Here is a 19,289-nt window from a genome sequence, read left to right on the forward strand (position 1 = left end):
ATATGCTTACGGCCTATGTTCATGTTAATTGTGGGTTGATATATACTTATACCTTAGTAATCATAAGCTAATAAAATTTGACCAATTAAAAATGTTTAATGCAATCAGTCAGTCAGCATTTTCTTGTTTAAGTTTTGCATTCATATTTTCCCCACACATGCTGGGTACGACATGTGCTCACCCTTGCTATAACCAATGTTGCTCAGAAGAAGAAACTACTATGAAGTTATTGTGAAGATGATGCGGAGTTTTAGACGTACACAACCCCCAGTCAATGGTCTGCGAAATTTGGAGCCTCCATTTTTAGGATTAAGCGTATATCTCTGATAAATTATTTTTCTTTACATGATATTTTATTATTATTATTCACTTATGATGTCACTATATGTATGAAACTAGATCGTACTTGGTTTTTGGTGACATGCCTCGTTCTCGCGCCAACAGCAATCGTTTTTTTTGCTCTACCTCCAGTCATCATGGCGCTTGTTTTTCTACCCAAGCTGTTTAAATGAGCCTTCTACGCGCTCTATCGTTGGGCTGCTCCACGCCAGAAAACAGAAGAAATGAAGCCGCGCCAGATGAAACGGTGGGGACGCTCCATTACCCTCTGACATCAGATCATCTCATTCTGACACAAGTAGGCAGGTACTTTTTATTTTATTTTTTTTAAATGAACAAGGTAGAAGATCTGCTGATTATATTAATAATAAAACAAGCTTAGATTGAGCAGAACAACAAACAAGATTGGTCAGTTAAATTAGGATATCAACAGGTAGGTAGAGTAGGTACAAGCTCTTTCTAGTTAAGAGGACTGGAGATAATGTTGGACGAGAGGCAATCAGTGAATGATTCTCACGTCACGGGCTCAGTAGCCAGCAGTTGCCCTCTGTCTGGACGAGCGTGGTTCCTCCTCCAAAACAGGTTTCATCTTCTCCCGGTGCTTCGCAAGCTGGCTGCAGAAGTGCTGCTTCAGCACGTCATAGTAGGACCCGCTGAGCCAGACTTCAGATTCGGACAGGGAAATCTTCATCAGACTTTAGCTTCCCTCCGACATATGTCAGCAAGTCAGCAACGAAACCAGAAAAAACTGGAACAATGTAGTTCATTGGTTCCAAAAAAAGAAAAAAGAAAAAAGAAAAAAAAAGATAAATATAGCTCAATTGAGCACAGAGATGATGAATCCCCAGGTTAGTGACCTCAAACGAGGAAAATTTGCACATCCTTCAACCTTCTAGACCATCAAAAACGTGTGTTTCGATGAATATCCACGGAATCAGTCAGAAAAGAGGATGGAAGTTGAAATAACCGGATTTTTTTGCTTGACTTCAGCATGGCGAAGTCACCAAGAATCACTCGCTACGAGACAGCTCCTTTTTTTTCTTCAGAAATAAGCTCTCTTCCTCCAGCAATTTTCAACTTCATTCATACATGGTACTACTGCATCATTAGTCGGCATGTGTCCATGATCATACATTGTTGTTTTTTTAATGAAACAGGAGGGTTGCATCGTACATTATTGTTTACCTAAGTAACAACAACATGCTCTGCTTAGAAAAAAACAACATGCTCTGCTTACAGTCCCTTTTGGGCCCCAGATATTACATAACTAAATTACAATATGTGAGAGAAATACAACAGCGATGGACACAGACAATGAGGGCCTTTTATTTTATCTGCAAAAAACAATGCATATGAGCTGATCCTTATTACTAATAAAGACTACGACACCAATGAACTGGACTGGATGCTGTCATGTTACTCATGTATGCATATAATCCCATTGTCCGGACGATAGACATTTATACATGCATATCCTTAATATTTTTGGATGATTAGCAGTGTCTATTCGATTGGCCAATGTAGTCCTGCAAACGTGAATGGTAGAGGCAATGGCCATGACGGGCTCAGCTGATCAACGCCCATCGGGATGAACCAGCTTCCTCCTTCAAAACAGGCTTCATTTCCCTTGGACGCCCTTTTAGTTGGTCCTCCAAGCGCTGCTTCACTTTGTCGTGATACAATCCGCTAAGTAGGATTTCCCGGAGACCTCGTAGCTTCTCTAACCCATAAAACTTCAAGGACGATGGCACATTATAGCAGCGGATCTTCAGGACCTCAAGCCCAAGCATTGTGTTGTCCGCAAACGTAACAGACTGTAACCTGGAGTTGCAAGCAATCTCGAGGACCCATAGTCGTCCGAAACATCCCTTTCCCCTGAACCGGAGCTCGCCACATTCAAAGTCCTTGAAACAAAGACAGAGAGTGTGTAGGCTTGGTAAATCTCGGAGGAGATCCACATCATGTTGCGTTATCATAGTCAACCGTAGTTTCAATTTTCTAAGGTTGGACAGCATCTTGATCCACGCTGGTAACTTGACGACATGCCCATAAAGCTCGAGGCTCTGTAGTTCCTCAGGAGGTGGGGAAATGGAATCCAAACAGCCATCTTGATTCTTGTCGAGCCACAGTGACAAGAATTCCAAATGTGCATAGCCCGAGATAGCAGAACACAACTCTTTACAGTTTTCCGGTTTCACCCCAGACACTCCAAGCTTGCGCAATTGGGTAAGGTTCTTCAGCTCTTCCAAGATAGCCGGCCCGCTTGCGCCACTGACGTCGATGACGCTGATATTGTGTACCATCATCATTTTCCCAATCCCTCGGGGCACCTCAACGCCACCATTTTGAGAGCCAGGAAGCAGCTGCCAGCGGCGTGTCCATGACTCTGGAAAACAGAACCGGGACACTGGTGTAGCGGCAGGTGGCCTTCTCATCGATGGTATTGATAACGATGGGGGGGTAGCTGTTGCTGATCCTGCTTCTGGTGATGGTGGTAAGCTTTCAACAATGCTCGTGTCGTCATCCAGTTGCACAGCAGTGCCAGCACGAATGTGCTGCAGCTTCTTTATCTTGGTGATGCATAGTGGAAGCTTGACAATGGAGGTGTGTCTGATATCCAGAGTCTGAAGCTGCCTCAGACCACCAAAAGAATCGGGCAGACGAGTGATCTCTCTGCATCCTCTTAGGGAGAGGAACTTGAGGCGAGGCAGCAGCATGACCATCTGTTCAAGGTCACCATCTGTTACTGATGATGCGTCCTCCAAATCCAGCACCCGGAGTATACTCATCTTGTCAGAGATGAAGAATGTCTCCCACTTACCAAAAACCGTCAATGACCGCAGCCGCGAGAAGTCGATGCTCTCATACACACTCTTGTCCCTGTCCCAGGTGCTCCCTATGGTGAGATGCCGTCCTGCGTGTCGCTGTGAATTCACGCTACAATGCCCCGCCAGTTCAAAGACAAGGTTCTCTTCCATTGACCGTGAGACGATGTATTCACGGAGGAAACCATTGACTTGCCACAAGGGCATCCTCGTCATATAGCTCAGACTTGTAGATCCTGGCACCTGGACCATGTTTCGGAAGCAGAGCTTTTCAAAGGACTCCTCCCCTTTCTCCTCGGCGGTCATATCTTTGGTGTCCCTGGAGTAGCCTTCCGCGATCCACCGCCGCACCAAGCGCCTCCGCCGAATTTTATGGTTCACAGGGAAGATAGACAAATAGAAGATACATGGCTTGAGAGAATCTGGACAGGAACGGAAGAAGGAATCCACCCAGGAAAATAGGTCCCTTAAACTACCAAATGCTGGGTGGTTCTCCAACACCTGGATAAAATAATCCTCTTTGGGTCTCCATCCATTGGCAATGAAATGAGCTACAGCAATTATCACTTTTGGAAGTCCGCCGCACTTGTGTAGGACAGATTTTTCTCTCTCAATATCCGCGGGGCTCAGGTCAGCGGGCCAAAAACTGTGACGCCGCTTAGTTATCTGGAACCAAATGAATTTAAGGATTGCATTAGTATAGGTGCGAAGAACAATTATAATCACGTTTATTGATATGTTTCAATTGTAAAACTACAAGATCAACCGATCAGATCAAAAGTTAATATAATGCGGACAACAATTATAATGACACTTATTGATGTTTCAATTTGCAAAACTACAAGATCCACCGCTTCAAATCAGATCAAACTTTAATACAGATGTCAACAACAATTACAATCACACCGCTCCAATAAGATCAAAAGATAAGATTGACTTTTGGATATTACGTTTGGCAATTTGTCTTTTTTTAAATCTATAAAATAATATTTATTTAATTGTGACCCTATTGTTTTCCAGTTAAAGGTATTTTAAGCATGACTTAAAATTTTGAATATTTGCACTTAACTTTTGAATAAGATGATGGTCAAACACCATGTGCACAAGTGAATTCATATATTTAAAGATGGATAGAGTTTGAAAGAATTGTTTGTTAATCTGATATTCAAAATGTATGAGATAATTCGAATAGTCTTTGAATTGAAATAATAATGTAGAGCCAATGAGCCAAGTGATTGATTATTCCACCTAGTTTGAGTGCTCACGTTTCATTCGGAGATCATTCATGACATGAAAAGTACACTAACATGGGCATGAGTGGAAGTGTGTACAGCAGTGCATCCCACTTCTACTTACAAAAATACACTAGTAGCATTTATGTAGAACTCTATAAGAATTATAAATATATGGGCATATGGTTGGTTATGAGTAATGTTACCGTTCTTTTGAAGAGCTCAAGTGCATCATCAATTTCTAGGCCTTCAACGCTCCACCAATTTTTTGAACAGTATGAGGCAACACTTTCCTCGTTTGCAATCACGATGATACGGCTTCGAGTTTGGTCAGGTTCAAAGCCCAAGGCAGCTTTTATCGAATCCCACTCTTCTGTGGACTGCAGACCGTCAATAACAATGAGACAAGCATGCTTTTTTAGAAGCTGGCGACACGCTTGAATTGGGTCTCTGATTCTCAACATGCCAGCATGTTGGAGAGATCCCGAGTGCAAATCCAAGAGTAACCTCGATGAGAAGTCCCTTATATTGAATGAATGGTATACATCCACCCAACCAAACTTCTCAAAAGAACCTTCAATCACTTTTGTGAAGTACACGTGTTTGACAATGTATGATTTACCAACACCAGCCATCCCAAACACGGGGCGTACCCCCCTATTGTTGGCCTGAAGGTTCTCTATATCTGCCTTGCGGCCAACAAGTTCATGTTTGTGTTTGTCTAACCATTCTTTTGCATCTTTTTTCTTGACATCCTCATCCTTATCCTCGTCCTTGTCCTCATCCTATTATTCCAATAGGAAAAATTTTCAGTGTGTGTATGATGCATTGAAATGCCATTTTAATTTAATACTAAGAGGAGATGAACTTTCAATCATGGTGGTTAAAAATTTGCCTAGAAATTATTTAAAAAAGCAAATATGTGGCCCTTTGATCGTGGTGGACATTGATTATCAAGTATTGAATGTAAATGAACTCGGGCGTGTGAGAGAAAGAAAAAGCGATGAATAGAATGCCTTTATTGTTCGATCTTGCACATCGTACTTCTACTAATTGAATATCTTTTGGAGTCTCTACGTTAATTCTCACGAGAGACACTAAAAGTTAATTCTCATGAGAGATACTAGAAGCTAAGATAAATCTTAGAAATTCTCGTAAGAATGATTCTCATGAGAGATACTAGAAGATAAGATAAATCCTAAAAATTCTCATAAGAATTGGAACATCCGACTATCAATCTAGTAGACTCTAAGCATCATATATCTATTAGATCTATTATGTTTTCTACAACAATTACCCATATCTGCCATTACGAAAATATTATAAACTAACATCCTAAATCTGTAGCTAAACTATGCACCTTTGCCATTATGAAAACTGAACTAAAGTAACACCCAACTCTTTCATCTAAATTACCCACCCATACCACTTATAAAAAGTAACTTAAAGTAACCTCAAATAACTAAGTAACTCTTAAATCTAAATTTAAATTTCTTACATAGTCATTATAAACATACTTAAAAGTACACAAGTATATGATTCTAAATTAGCTATTTCTCCCATTGTTTGTATAGAAAATACTAACTTAAAGTATCTTCAAATATGTGTCACCATTATACCATGTGTACAGAGAAAGCGATGAGAATACCGATTTCCATGTTAAAAGCATAGGTCAAAATAAGGGTCAATTAAATGCATTTAGAAAACATATGGATGTGCCATGCAAAGTGAAAGAAAATTATGAATGTGGATGAAAAAGTATGTAGAGTAATTACTAACTAAAGTCTATCATAATCGGATAAAGATAGGTATGTATCTATACGAGTATTGTGTTTGAATATTTAAAAAATGAGAGAGAGCGCAAGGTATATTTTGATTTCTAGACCTAATTTTTTTTCATGAACTAGACCCCTCAAAATGTTGCTAAACCAGTACGAAGAGGTTCTAATTACTTAATGGTTGATGGCGATTGAAATCTGATGTTGATCCCCAGTTTTCTGTGTGTCCATCACTGTGCGTTGGGGTGGTGACATGGGTATGTATGAAATGCACGTGAACAAATGCAAAGGACTTAACGGATTCCCACATACTAGTTAGTTGCATCCTAGTTAGCAACGTGTAAACCTGCCAGAGTCCAAGACGCAGATATGCAGTTGGCAAATACCAATTCACTATTAATGGTCATGTAATGATCTTTTTGTCTGAATCCGAGATGCACTAAACATATTAACTAGTATTCCGGTCTCTAATTCAAAGTACAGGAGTAATATATATACTCCACCATATAAAACTGTTAAATTAGGGACTAAAATAGAAAATGGTATAGACATAGAAAACACTTCTAGATTGCAGCTTCAGATTGTAGAAAACATGGGTGGTTTAATGTAAACGGACAAGGTTACGTCTACGGACAAGGAATGGAACCTAGATGTTGTAGTACTGTGGTCTGTGGACATTGATTTTTTTATATGTAAGGCCCATGGCCCAACTATGTAACACTCTTTATCTATTATATAAGTACAAATCGATGTATGGTTTTTATATTAGTCTGTTAATATATACATTTCAGCTACAATCTAAGACTTATATGTGATGCACAATGGACCTCTAAGAAGGGGGCCCACAATTGCATCGCACATCTACGTGTGTTTGATATGTGTTAATTTGAAATTTTACTTTGATCTAAGTGTTTGACATGGAAATAGATGTGATTATATCGTCTCTTGCATATTTGTATATATGGTGAGAATAAGTTATGTGACAAATTCTGTACATGCATACCATCGGTTTGTTTTCATATTAACAATGCAAGAAGTGGATAATATTGAAGCATGTTTAGAAGTACTTCAGGATATTTTTAATAATAATGGATGTAGGTAATTTAGAGGGTTGCTTATTTTTAATAATAATTTTAGGGAGTAATTTAGATGCGAAATTAGGAGGTTACATTATATTATTTTTTCTAATGGCATGAGTGGTATTATTTTATGTTATTTTTATAATGGTGGAGGGGACTAGTTTAGATGGTTACTTTATATTTTTTTATATATAGTTGCATATGTTGGCAGTTTAGATAAACATTAGGGAAAACTTTAGGTTATTTTATAATAGCAGATTTAGATATAGTTTATGAAGTTCCTTTAGGTTATTTTGATAACGATAGAGGTTGGCGAATTTAAAAAGCATAATAGACCCAACTATTGTTATTGCGAATATGTGGGAACTTTCGCACTAATGTGTGGGAGTTTCTGGATTTACCTTCGTTTACGGTGTCTCATGAGAATTAAGGCGTAGGCTCCATGGTATCGGGGACTCTAATTAGTAGTAGGAAGAGTGACCTTTTTTACAAAGGTGCTTGATGATATCTGTCATGCTGTAACACCCCGTCCTTCAAAGTCACACCGTCCAGCCTTATTGATGGGCAGGCATGCGTACACATAGCACCAGCCCTATCGAGGGGCGGGCATGCGTACACATAGCATAGCACCCTACTTATACTTTCACCCTCGCTTCGTGTAAAAGGGTTAACCTGAAGGTGCTATGGCTGGTGGACAAAGGCTTATAAGTTGGCTCCATCCTTGCTCAACTAGTAACGTAGTACTAAACATGCGTACATGTGCTACTACTGGGCCAACCAAATTGGTTCGGGTGTCACATACCACCCCCTCAAAGAACCCGCGACGTCCTCGTCGGTCCAAGTCACCCACACTTGGGCAAATGTTCAAGAACGTGCTATATGGCTAGTGGACTAAGGCTTATAAGTTGGCTCCACCCTTGCTCAACTAGCAATATGATACTAAACATGCGCATCTACGCTCATGGGCCATTACTGGGCCAACCAAATTGAGCCGGGTGTCATATACACCCCCCTTGTTTATAACCTGACATTCTCATCGGTCCAACTCCGTACACTGACCCGTACACGCAACCGCGAGGATTGGCTCTGATATTATTTGTAACACCCCATTCTCCAAAGCTGCCCCGCCTAGCCCTACCGAGGGGTGGGCACGCAAACACATAGCACCCTACTTACACTTTTGTCCTCACTTCGTGTAAAAGGGTTAACCATAAGGTGCTATGACTGGTGGACAAAGGCTTATAAGTTGGCTCCACCCTTGCTCAACTAGCAATGTGGTACTAAACATACACACCTGCGCTCATGGACTACTACTGGACCAACCAAATTGGGCTGGGTGTCACACATGCTCTGTGCATCCTAATTCCTATTGCAGCAAAGTAATGCCATTTGCCCAGTAATGAAAATTGTGTTAGTAATTTTGACATTTAAGATATACACTTCTTTTTTTCATTATATAATTAATGGTGATTAACTCTGCTAGCACAAGTTACAATATATAAAGGTCACATAAATCCATTGAAGTTTGATTTGTTGACTATGTGAGTTGGAACTTGGAGCATATGATGTGTGTATAGTGTTGTAGACATGTTGACCTTGACAAAAAACAAAGGTGGAGCAGAACTTTTCCACAAATTTTATTGATGATGAATGATGTTCGAGCATACCTCAGTGTAAAAGATACGAACAGAAAGGTCAGCTGTGGGCTGGTGCAGCTCCAATACTGATTGTCCGACGCACGAATGTGCAACTTCGAGCTGCTGGGTGAGCACGACGATGCAACTACTATTTTTCTTGTCTGGTAGGAATTCCATGACGGCATCCAAATCATCCTTGCTGGACAGATGTTCAAGGAAGATGAGGTATCTCTGATTGCTCATCACTTGTTTCACGAACTCCTTGATGAGTTCGCCTTCGGTAATCATCATTACACCTTTCACTTTAAGGAAATCTTCGGCACTTCCATGTTGTGCACAATAGTTTGTGCACAATTGATCCAGCAAGCTCCTAATAAAGTCCTCGTGTTTGAACGGGTGGATCAGCTTCACTGAAGCACGGTAGTTGAATTTTTCACAGATTTCTGGGAATTTATCACAGCCCTTCTTGATGATGGATGCCACCTCAAGATGGCCTGGTTGTTCGCACACGGAGATAATTCGACGCGGAGTATTTTCAGCATCTACCTTGCTGATGATGAGATGAACGAGATCTTTTGGGCCGCTACGCTTCTTCTTAGTAGCCTTATTATGAAATAAGATGGTCAAATACTACTGGTATTGTAGTAATGTTGATGCTGAAAATACAAAAAGAAGTCAGGGAACAATGTTTGAAGCATACCTCGTTGAAAAAGACACAAACAGAATGGTCCTCTGAGAACTGCTCCAGCTCCAATACTCGGTGTGATTGTCCGACACACAAGCTTGCGACTTCGAGCTGCTGGGTATGCACGACAATGCAGCTACCTTTGTTCGTGTCTGGTAGGCATACCCTGACGGCCTCCCAGTCGACCGTGCTGGACACATCTTCCAGGAAGACTAGGTATCTCTGGTCACTCACTTGTTTCACGAACTCGTCGGTGAATCGTTTGCCTTCCATAGCCATCATCACGTCCGCAAATTTAAGCAAATCTACGGAACTTCCTTGTTGCTGGCAACAGTTTGTGTAGAATTGAGCCATCAAACTCCGGCTGAACTCATGGGGATTAAAGGGATGCATCAGCTTAACCCAAGCACGGAACCTGAATTTTTTGCAGATTTCTGGATCGTTGCAGGTCTTCTTGATGATGGATGCCACCCCAAGATCGCCTACTGCTCCCCACACTGAGATAACTTGAAGTGGAGAAACATCTATCCTGTTAATCAACTCGATGAGATCCCTTGGGCTGCTCTGCTTCTTCTTGGCTTCTCTCGCCTCGATAAGGATGCCCACTGCCGTTGCATCGGCTACGGCCTGCTGATTCGTCTTCTCAGTAGAATTGGAGCTGGAGGCACCGATGTGCCTGTAGCGCTCGTTCCTCTGGCCCATGGCTTCCACCCTGGACTTGAGCAACTCTATAGCAGTGACTGCATCGCCCAGTGGATCAGCCGGCGCTGCTGAAAGCATGCAGAATGGGAGCATGCGGCGCCACCAGTGGGACTTGATATCCATGAGGACAACAAACTCGATGCAGTCCTCCACATCTAAGGCCATGTTGCGGACCTGCCTAACCAAGGTCTTTACCATTTCGTCAGTGGCACGATCCTTGGTAATGTTGAGGAAAGCATGCATCATCTCGAACTCGTCCGAGATGAGCATCAGGTCGCGCTGCATACCCTTCTTGAGCTTCTCCTCCTCCTCAATCGCTGACTTGGCAGCGGTCAGCGTCCCCTCCACCGCCGACTTGGCCAACCCAAGCACAAGGTCCGCCATTGCTCCTCCCTGCTTTCCTCCTCCCTTGATTGTTTGCTTGCAATGGATGGCTGCTGGTAATGCGGGAAATTATTCGAGGAGTGGAAAAGGTGAATGGACCATCCAACCTGCGCACACGGCAATTTATGGAACCGTCTCAAACATGGAGGCTGATGTTAGAGGCCGCGGAAGCTCTTTTTTTACACAAAGCAGTAAAATTATTCAGCCGCTACGTCAACCAAAGTTGCGTAGGTGGCAATTGTGAATAAAGAATAAATAATGCAAGTTCACAATGCGTATCAGAATCGGCTGCCTTGTGTAGCGAGACCTACTCCCTCCATCCCGCACAGAGTGTCCATATATACTATAAAATTTATCCCACAAAGAGTATCATTTTACCTCTCAGTAAACCTCATCTAATTAAATTAACATTCACACGAATAAAAAAAATATATGGAGAAGAGTGTAGAGCCAATGAAATGATCGATTGATGTTATTTCTCTGGTTTCAATTCACGTGCATTTATTTGGGATCCAAATAACTGTTTAAACAGACAGCACAATTTTTAATCACAATTAGTACTAGTTATTAGGGGCAACATAGGTATTCTCATCACTACTGTGTCTAAAATTTCTAAACGGACACTTGTTCTGGGACGGAGGGAGTATGGCACAAAGTTAACGGATAAAGAATATGGCACAAAGTTAATGAATAAAGAATATGGGATAAAGTTAAAGTTAACGAATAAAGAATATGATACTATGTCTAAAATTTTCTAAACGGACACTTATTCTGGGATGGAGAGAGTATGGCACAAAGAATATGGCACAAAATTGACAGATAAAGAATATGGCACAAAGTTGACGAATAAAGAATATGGCATAAAGTTAACGGACAAAGAATATGGCACAAAGTTGACGGACAAAGAATATGCACAAAGTTAAAGTTGACAAATAAAGAATATGGCATAAAGTTAAAATGCCTTGTGTAGGTTGCAATTGTGAATAAAGAATAAATAATACAAGTTCAGTATCAAAGTCGCCTGCCTTGTGTAGCGAGATAAGTTAATCTGTAATGTAATACATTCCGTTAATCTGTCTAAAAATATTCAAAGAAAATTATACTATGGAATGAAGGGAGTATTTAGACTTGCACTAACACACACTGCCACGCGGGCGGCGCTGAGGCGAGAGGGTGTCGAGAACCGGCCATGACCGTTGCAGACACGGCGAGCTCACGTGGGAAGCAACGACTACGTGTAGGCAGTGCGCCGCCGGCGAGGTTGTGCGGGTCCCACGGACTGAAACGAAGATGCAGCCCAGAACCTAAAATGTCGTTTCATGGTCTTCCGGGCTCGAGCAAGACACCAAACGATTCCGTCCGTAACTCCATTGGCATGTCACCAAATTACTAAATTGCTAATATGGCAGTCTTATTAATATCATAAAAACTATCCTACTTAAATCGATGAGACTGCCTAACCATGTGCTCAATTTTTGCCGTTTGTTCAAGTTAATCAGCATACTGTGGAGCTGGGTTGTCACACCCGGTTTTAAAGGCAAAACCAGATGACTATCATATATGTGCTAAGATCAAGTTTCACACATACGATGACTTCATATCAAATACAGTGTTAAAGTGTGAAAAGAGAGTTACATAGATTACATAATCAGAAGCTGAGATAAAAATCTCTAGTATAAGCAGCGGATCTCCAACAACTTCACAAGCAGTTGACTGGGAAAATGTATGTTTCGCAATTTTTCAAAGTCTTCAATAGAGTTGTCTTGTACTGAACAAAAGTGTGAGTACACTTATGGTTGGTAGTCAGCAAGTGTGGGGACATGTGTAGTGTAAAGCCAAGTTAAGGAATTGTTGTCGGGCATACATCCATGGGCTCACCAGAAGGTTTGTACGAATCCACATATGGAGAGTACACCAAGACGTATCAGGATATGGGGACCATGGTGCAGGATGGCGTAGTCTACATGGACTCCAGTGAATTAGTCGAAGACAAAGGAAACTACTCTTTCTAGTCAGAGTAGGACTCTGTAGTCAAATCCGACTAGTTCTCACGTAAAACAACTGACCTGTAATCCTGCTCCCCTGATATATAAAGGAGGGCAGGGACCCCCTCCAAACAAGTTCAATCGAATACAAGCAAACAACACACAGGATGTAGGGTATTACGTGGTCTAGCAATCCGAACCTATCTAAATCGCGTGCCTACGTACACCATCGAGATCCTGATTTTGGCGACACCCACCAACCAAAACTCTACCCCGGGTACTCCCGTGGTAGGTTGCCGGGTATAAAACACCGACAGCTGACGCGCCAGGTAGGGGCAATTGTCAAAATTCTCCACGCGAGTTCGATGGCTCAAGTCATCATCAAGCCTACGATCGCGTACGAACCCGATGCGACTTTCATCTTCGGCTCCTAGGTCTGTGTCGCTGACGGCGCTAGAAGTTTTCACCGCTACCTTGTGGAAGCTCCGGAGAAGAAGCACCACGACATCAGCCTCCGTCGCTAAGCTACGGAGGATTTCGTTGAGAAATTCAGTAAAATTTTCAATCAGACAAACAGCGAGTTTGAGTTCAACTCGGACTCTACAACAACTCGGACTAGCTCCCATGAGTAGGCAATCAAGCCATCGTGCGAACCGAATCAAACTCCGAGTCAATTCCCGTTTCGACTCCAAAACGCGACTTTGGTTCATCAAGCAACTCTATCCAAATCACAATCCGGATTGGAGGCGATTGAAGACCACAACCTCAACTTCTACTCAGATTCCATCAAGGAAACTCCTTTATCAGGTCCGCAACAGGGTCTGATGATCGGTTTACTGCGTTAAGCATTTTAATTAGTTGGTCAAGTTTATTAGCAAAATACTTACTAATGTATAAGTTTATACCACCCAATTAAACATCAGAGCAAGAATAGATCATGAACATAAATAAAGCATAAATAAAACACAGATTAATTATTCTTCAAGTTCAATTATCATGCGAGGGTCCAAACCGCTCTTGACCGTGAGGACGGCTGATATATCAGTTTTTACACTCTGTAGAGGCTGTACACATTCAGTGGCAAGGTAACAGCACCAGCCCAGCTTTGGCCATGCTCATGCTCGACAGCTACAACTTGCAGGCAGGCCAGCAACAGATCACAGCTTCACCTTGCCTGTCGATCTTTGCGATTGAGTTTCCATTACCTCAGATAAAAAGCAGCATGTATATTTGATCAACGCATTTCTGTCTGCTTGGACACATGGTTGCTTGATCTATCTGCAGATTGTTTGTAGCTGCAGGTCGTGCTTCACGGCAAGCACAGGCAGCAGTTAAGCATCGGCTGCTCAGTTCTTTTGTGCAGTTCAGTTTGTCTTCAGATTTGCATAGTTTGATTCAGAGCACCAGAATTCTTTTTGATGGACTGTCACTTTCATGCTATAGTAGAGCAACTGTTTGGCTCCTTTGTTTAATCGTGGCAGGCTTGTGTTGGCTAATCATTTGACAAGTTAATTAGCTTTTTCACTAATCATTTGGCTAAAAATATGAATTTAAAGTTTTGAATATGCACGTTCAAAGTAATGGATTCTAGAAAGTTTTGTATAAAGGAGTCAACATTTTTTATATCCTATCGTAAAGTGTTATGTATGTAACCTAAAAGGTCACGAACATAGAGAGTACAAATTGAAGTTTTGAACCTACAAACACAAATTTTTTGGATACATAAGTCCAAAGTTGGTAATTCAAGCATAAAGTTTCATTATATTGTTCCAAATATGTACCAATTATAGAAAAAGAATAAAATGTTATTTTGATACATTAAAGCCAAGGGTATATAAAGTTTTTAATTATGTTGTTACATGTAAAGTTTTGTACATGTGGTTGATAAGTTTTCAAAATATGAATTTAAAGTTCTGAATAGGCACGTTCAAAGTAATCACTAGTAGAGAACTCATCTTCCATGCGTCCCCTTTTATCCCGGTTTAAAGTTGGACCGGGATAAAAGGTTCACAAACCGGGACTAAAGCTCAGTCACTGGTGAGGGGCTCACCAACCGGGACCTTTTACCCCGATTGCAAATGCCAGTGGAAAAAAAAAAGGCCCTGAGAGGCCTTTTATCCTGGTTTGAAACACCAACCGGGATAAAAGACCTCCCTTTTATCCCGGTTGGACCTTTTATCCCGATTTGTAATACCAACCAGGATAAAAGGGGGTCTTTTATCCCGGTTGGTGTTTCCAACTGAGATAAAAGGGTCCCCCACGGATGGCTAAAAAAAAGGACTAAATCCCTCAAACCCTTTTATCCCGGTTTGTAATACCAACCAGGATAAAACATGGTCTTTTATCCCGGTTGGTGTTTCCAACCAGGATAAAAGGGTCCCCACGAGTTAATACAAAAGGATTGCATCTCCTATATAGTTAGATGTGCTGTGTAGGTGGAATGACAAGGAAGTTACGCGCGAGGCTTGAGGTTGTGGGTTTGAATCCCACGCACCGCGCATGCGCATATTTCGCGTAAAAAATCGCGTGAATTGTGACTTGCAACATGCGCGTGGGGGGCGGCCTCCTGGGGATCCCTGGGATTTCTTCTTTTTTTGGGCTGCGCCTGGTGTGGCAACCCTTTTTATCCCGGTTGGTAATAAAAGGAGATCTTTAGTCCCGGTTGAGTGACACGGGACAAAAGACCCCCTCCCTTTTGTCTCGATTGATTTATCCCGGATGGATTTTCGGAAGATTTGCTTCCTACCAACCGGGACTAAAGGCGAGTTTTCTACCGGTGAATGGATTCTAGAAAGTTTTGTTAAAGGAGTCAACATTTTTTCTTTTTATCCAATCGTAAAGTGTTTTGCATATAACTTGAAAGCTCACAAATATAGAGAGTACAGATTGAAGTTTTGAAATTACAAACACAGTTTTTGGATACGTAAGTCCAAAGGTTGTAATTCAAGCACAAAGTTTCAGTATATTGTTCCAAATATGCACAACTGCAGAAAAAAGAATAAAATATCCTTTTGATACATGAGTATACAACTTGTAGTGCTACTTAACTTATGGTTGCTTGTATTTTTCCTTTTTTAAGAAAATATAGCTGCTGTGACACAGTGGAGTGGTAATGTTCTTATTTGTATTTCAAATAGCCAATGAGCTCAAGAACTCTTATTTCCCAAAATGGTTCCACGATGGCCATAACTCCAGTTTTATGTTCATAAGGTGGATAAGTGTAATGTTTATATTTTTATTATTCTTTTATTTTAAACACTTGCTATTTAGCATTTGCAATTGTTGTTTTTTTTTGCAAGGTTTCATTGTGGATACGTTTCCTCAAAGATGAAAGCTCTCGTTTTCTATTTATTATTTTGGAAAAAATTAATGAGATTATCTTTTTCAATGGAGAGATGCATATTTTTATGTCCATGTGTTGATTTGTCTCTGTTGACGCATCTATCAAACTTTGTAATAAGTTTTTTTTGGTCAGCTAACGCTTTTTTTTTTGTGAACCTATCTATTGGGCACAACCGCACAATATTTTCATTACATGAACCAATAATTAAAATGCCACAAGAATAACACTATTTTAGTATTCTTCGACATTCATATGTATATGAAAGATTTCCCCCACCCATTTCATCTCCCTCATACCCATTGTACCGAAAGGGAAAAAGATGTGCCAAAATGTTTGCGGAAAAAATTGGGCAGAAGTATGTGAAGAAAAGGATTAGAAGCTAGACATGGGAAATAAGAAACAGAGAAATGGTGGGAAGAAACAAGCTCACTGTTCGTGCATGCAGCAGGTGGATAAGCGCCAGCTGGCATTAAGATAAATTTTATTTTTCTTTTATTTCTCAATTTCCTTGGCTGCTCCTCCATGTATATATACTTTCAAGGAATTCTTCTTTTTCAAGGTCCCCCCCCCCCCCCCCCCCCCCCCCCCCGGCTTTGCACCCTTCGCCATCATCAACCTATCATGCATGACATTACCCGATTCAGCTTTGGTGCTTCTGGACTCCTCGCTGGAGTCCACAAATGAATCCATACCAATGGATCCTGTGCTTTTGCTTCTGCGGTGGAAAACACTAGGGGATCATGTGCTTCAATATCTCCGATTAGAAATAGATGCCTCTCTGACGGGGCATCATAGGGCAGGAGGATGCAGTAACTCTCTAGAGTTTCTTTCTCCCAGCGTTCTTGGCAGTTCCGATGGATCCGCCCGTCGGGTGGTAGTGATGATAGTTTTGTTCTTTTCTTGTTGAGAGTGTACATATGCTCGAAGCTCGCTCTCTTTGGACATGTGATTGCCAGAGTTCTCCAACCTCGATCCTCCACCAACCTGCTCGCTCAATCTTCTTCATCGTGTATAGTACCAACTTCCACCAGAACAAGCAATGGCACCGTCACGAAAGAATCTCTCTGCCGTCCTCCTGCTCGTCATCACCGCCGCCGCCTGGATGCATATGCAGAGTCGGCGTCCGTTGAGGATCATGATCGCAGCCAGCACCTGAGCGGCAATTACAAAGGGACGTGCTGGTCATGGTTCAACGACGACGCCTGCAAACGTGCCTGCGTGGAACGAAAGCAGCGACAACTTTTCCGGCTTCTGTGCCTTCTTCCAGTGCTGGTGCCAGACCAGATGCACGGCTGAGATTGTTGCTGCTGCTAGCGCTCCGATCCGGCAACGATACAATGATCCCCGCCTGAACAACGAATGATCCGATCCTGTATGCATTCTAAAATACAATATTATTAACACCTCGTGGGGGTAGCCAAGTGCGCACAACACACCTAGCTCGGCCTCGGGACGACGTGCGTACGCACAACGCACCGGTACAGAGTGACGGTGAAATAAAGAGACCGACTCTGCAGGCGTGCTACTGGGGTCGCGCCGCGCAGGTGAATATGTAATGCTGATTGCTGAAGGCGCATGATATGTGGCTTAAGAGGATATGACCTTAACAGCACTCGGATCAGTTCATATGACAAGATACTAAAAATTAGGGAAAACCACCAAAGATTAACAAGTGACCTCAAAATCATTCAAATGTATAGCTTAAACTTAGGTCACCAAGTTTTACTGACTGGAAGCAAAATATTGTCAGGATGACGACAAATATGTTTTTGATCTGTTGGTTGTCAACCTGCATGGAGTTCTGATGCATCCAGCAGCTATGTGAAAAGAAAATCTTGCTGGCAATACTAATCCTCTCTACCATGGTGTCAGAATCAGGTAGGGGAATAACATAATTAGCTACTCAAGAACCGAATGTTGCAGGCAGGAAAACAAGAAATTATCCGTGTCTGCAAGATGCGTGATGTCATAAGGAAATACAGCAGAACTCACACACTAAACGCCAATCCTGAGTTGCCTCCCTCCACTACAAGAGCATGCGTACACACTGGAACACTTTGGATCGGCCACGGTGGAGGTGAGGAGCCGACTGCACGCTCACCCTTTGGATCTTGAGGAACTCGACTTGAGCAGCAATATACGAGCAGTAATATTCTGATGGAGATGAGATCTCTGAATTTTTCTGCAGAGAACATGTGAGATATGGGAATTGAAGGTCGAGACCAGCCAGCTCGAGACATGTGAATTAAGGCTTCAGTTTTTGGCAATGCAGTGCGGATACTCCAAATGGCTTGTTAATTCCCTCTGATCATCTCTACACACCATGCAAGGGACTCTTATAGCTACAGAGGACATAAATTGAAGTTCTAGTTGATCTGTCCACTAATTGACTAGTGCAATGAATACAAATGCAAATGGAGCTAGCCATCCAGTATTTTGGATTGTCCTTGTCTATCGTTTGGGGCAGAACAAGTTAATTAGAAGCTAGAGAGCTGCTTGCAAAGCTACTTAGGGGTGTTTGGATACTAGGTGCAAAACTTTAGCAGTGTCACATCGAATGTTCGGATGCTAATTAGTGGAACTAAACATAAGCTAATTATAAAACTAATTGCAGAACGCTAAGCTACCCTAGCTGATTCGCGAGACGAATCTATTAAGCCTAATTAATCTATCATTAGCAAATGATTACCGTAGCACTATATTGTCAAATCATGAACTAATTAGGCTTAATAGATTCATCTCGCGAATTAGACTCCATTTGTACAATTAGTTTTATAATTAACCCACGTTTAATACTTCTAATTAGTATCAAACATCCGATGTGAGCAGACACCCCTAATCAGAACAGCTAAAACATTTTTGTCGAGTGACACAAGTACCAAGAGGAGCTGGCCTGTAGGATCTGGATCCGGACTATCGCTGATTTCTAGTTTCGGCGAATTAAGAACTGGACTTCAAAGACGGAATCACTGCGAACCAAGAACCCTAGAACGAGAGAGGGCAGGGGAAGGAAGATGAGGACGCTGTGATTACCGGAGAGGAGGAGGCCGGAGGCGATGGGTGCCGCAGGGAAGAGCGTCGAGTCGCAGTCGCGTCCGAGGCCCGTTGGCGCGGCAGCCGCTGCAGCGCCGCCACCCCATCTCGCGTCGCCTCCGTGCGGGAGACTTCTCGCGAACTCGATGCGATGCGGGAGGATTCATTCCACGCCTAGGGACTCGAGGGTTGATTCCCAGGCCGGCGTGGTGAAAAAAGGCCGGGGTGGGCCGGGATAGAAGCCACGCCAGGGTTAAACGAACATCC

At 42.1% G+C, this 19,289-nt stretch overlaps 1 protein-coding gene and 1 long non-coding RNA gene across 3 annotated transcripts; both read right to left on the minus strand.

The window, feature by feature from the left end:
* Positions 1–1,457: 1,457 nt before the first annotated feature.
* LOC101781174 (disease resistance protein RPM1) lies at positions 1,458–10,909 on the minus strand. Of its 2 annotated transcripts, XM_022829311.1 has the most exons (5): positions 9,991–10,083; positions 9,591–9,899; positions 8,921–9,493; positions 4,603–5,181; positions 1,458–3,830 (listed from the first exon to the last, which is right to left on the minus strand). In XM_022829311.1, exons 2-5 carry the CDS (start codon positions 9,855–9,857, stop codon positions 1,905–1,907), a joined length of 3,345 nt encoding a protein of 1,114 aa, XP_022685046.1. In that variant the 5' UTR covers positions 9,858–9,899; positions 9,991–10,083; the 3' UTR covers positions 1,458–1,904. The 2 variants fall into 2 exon arrangements, with proteins under 2 accessions (XP_022685046.1, XP_004979689.1); XM_004979632.3 differs by having other exon boundaries at positions 9,591–10,909.
* Positions 10,910–17,682: 6,773 nt separating this feature from the next.
* Positions 17,683–19,188, minus strand: LOC101781569. Its single transcript, XR_002678786.1, has 2 exons — positions 19,023–19,188; positions 17,683–18,303 (listed from the first exon to the last, which is right to left on the minus strand). It is a non-coding gene; the product is annotated as an uncharacterized LOC101781569 (long non-coding RNA).
* Between the last annotated feature and the right edge of the window lie 101 nt (positions 19,189–19,289).

Source organism: Setaria italica, chromosome VIII, assembly GCF_000263155.2.
Source record: "Setaria italica strain Yugu1 chromosome VIII, Setaria_italica_v2.0, whole genome shotgun sequence".
In the NCBI taxonomy this organism is placed as follows: Eukaryota; Viridiplantae; Streptophyta; class Magnoliopsida; order Poales; family Poaceae; genus Setaria; species Setaria italica.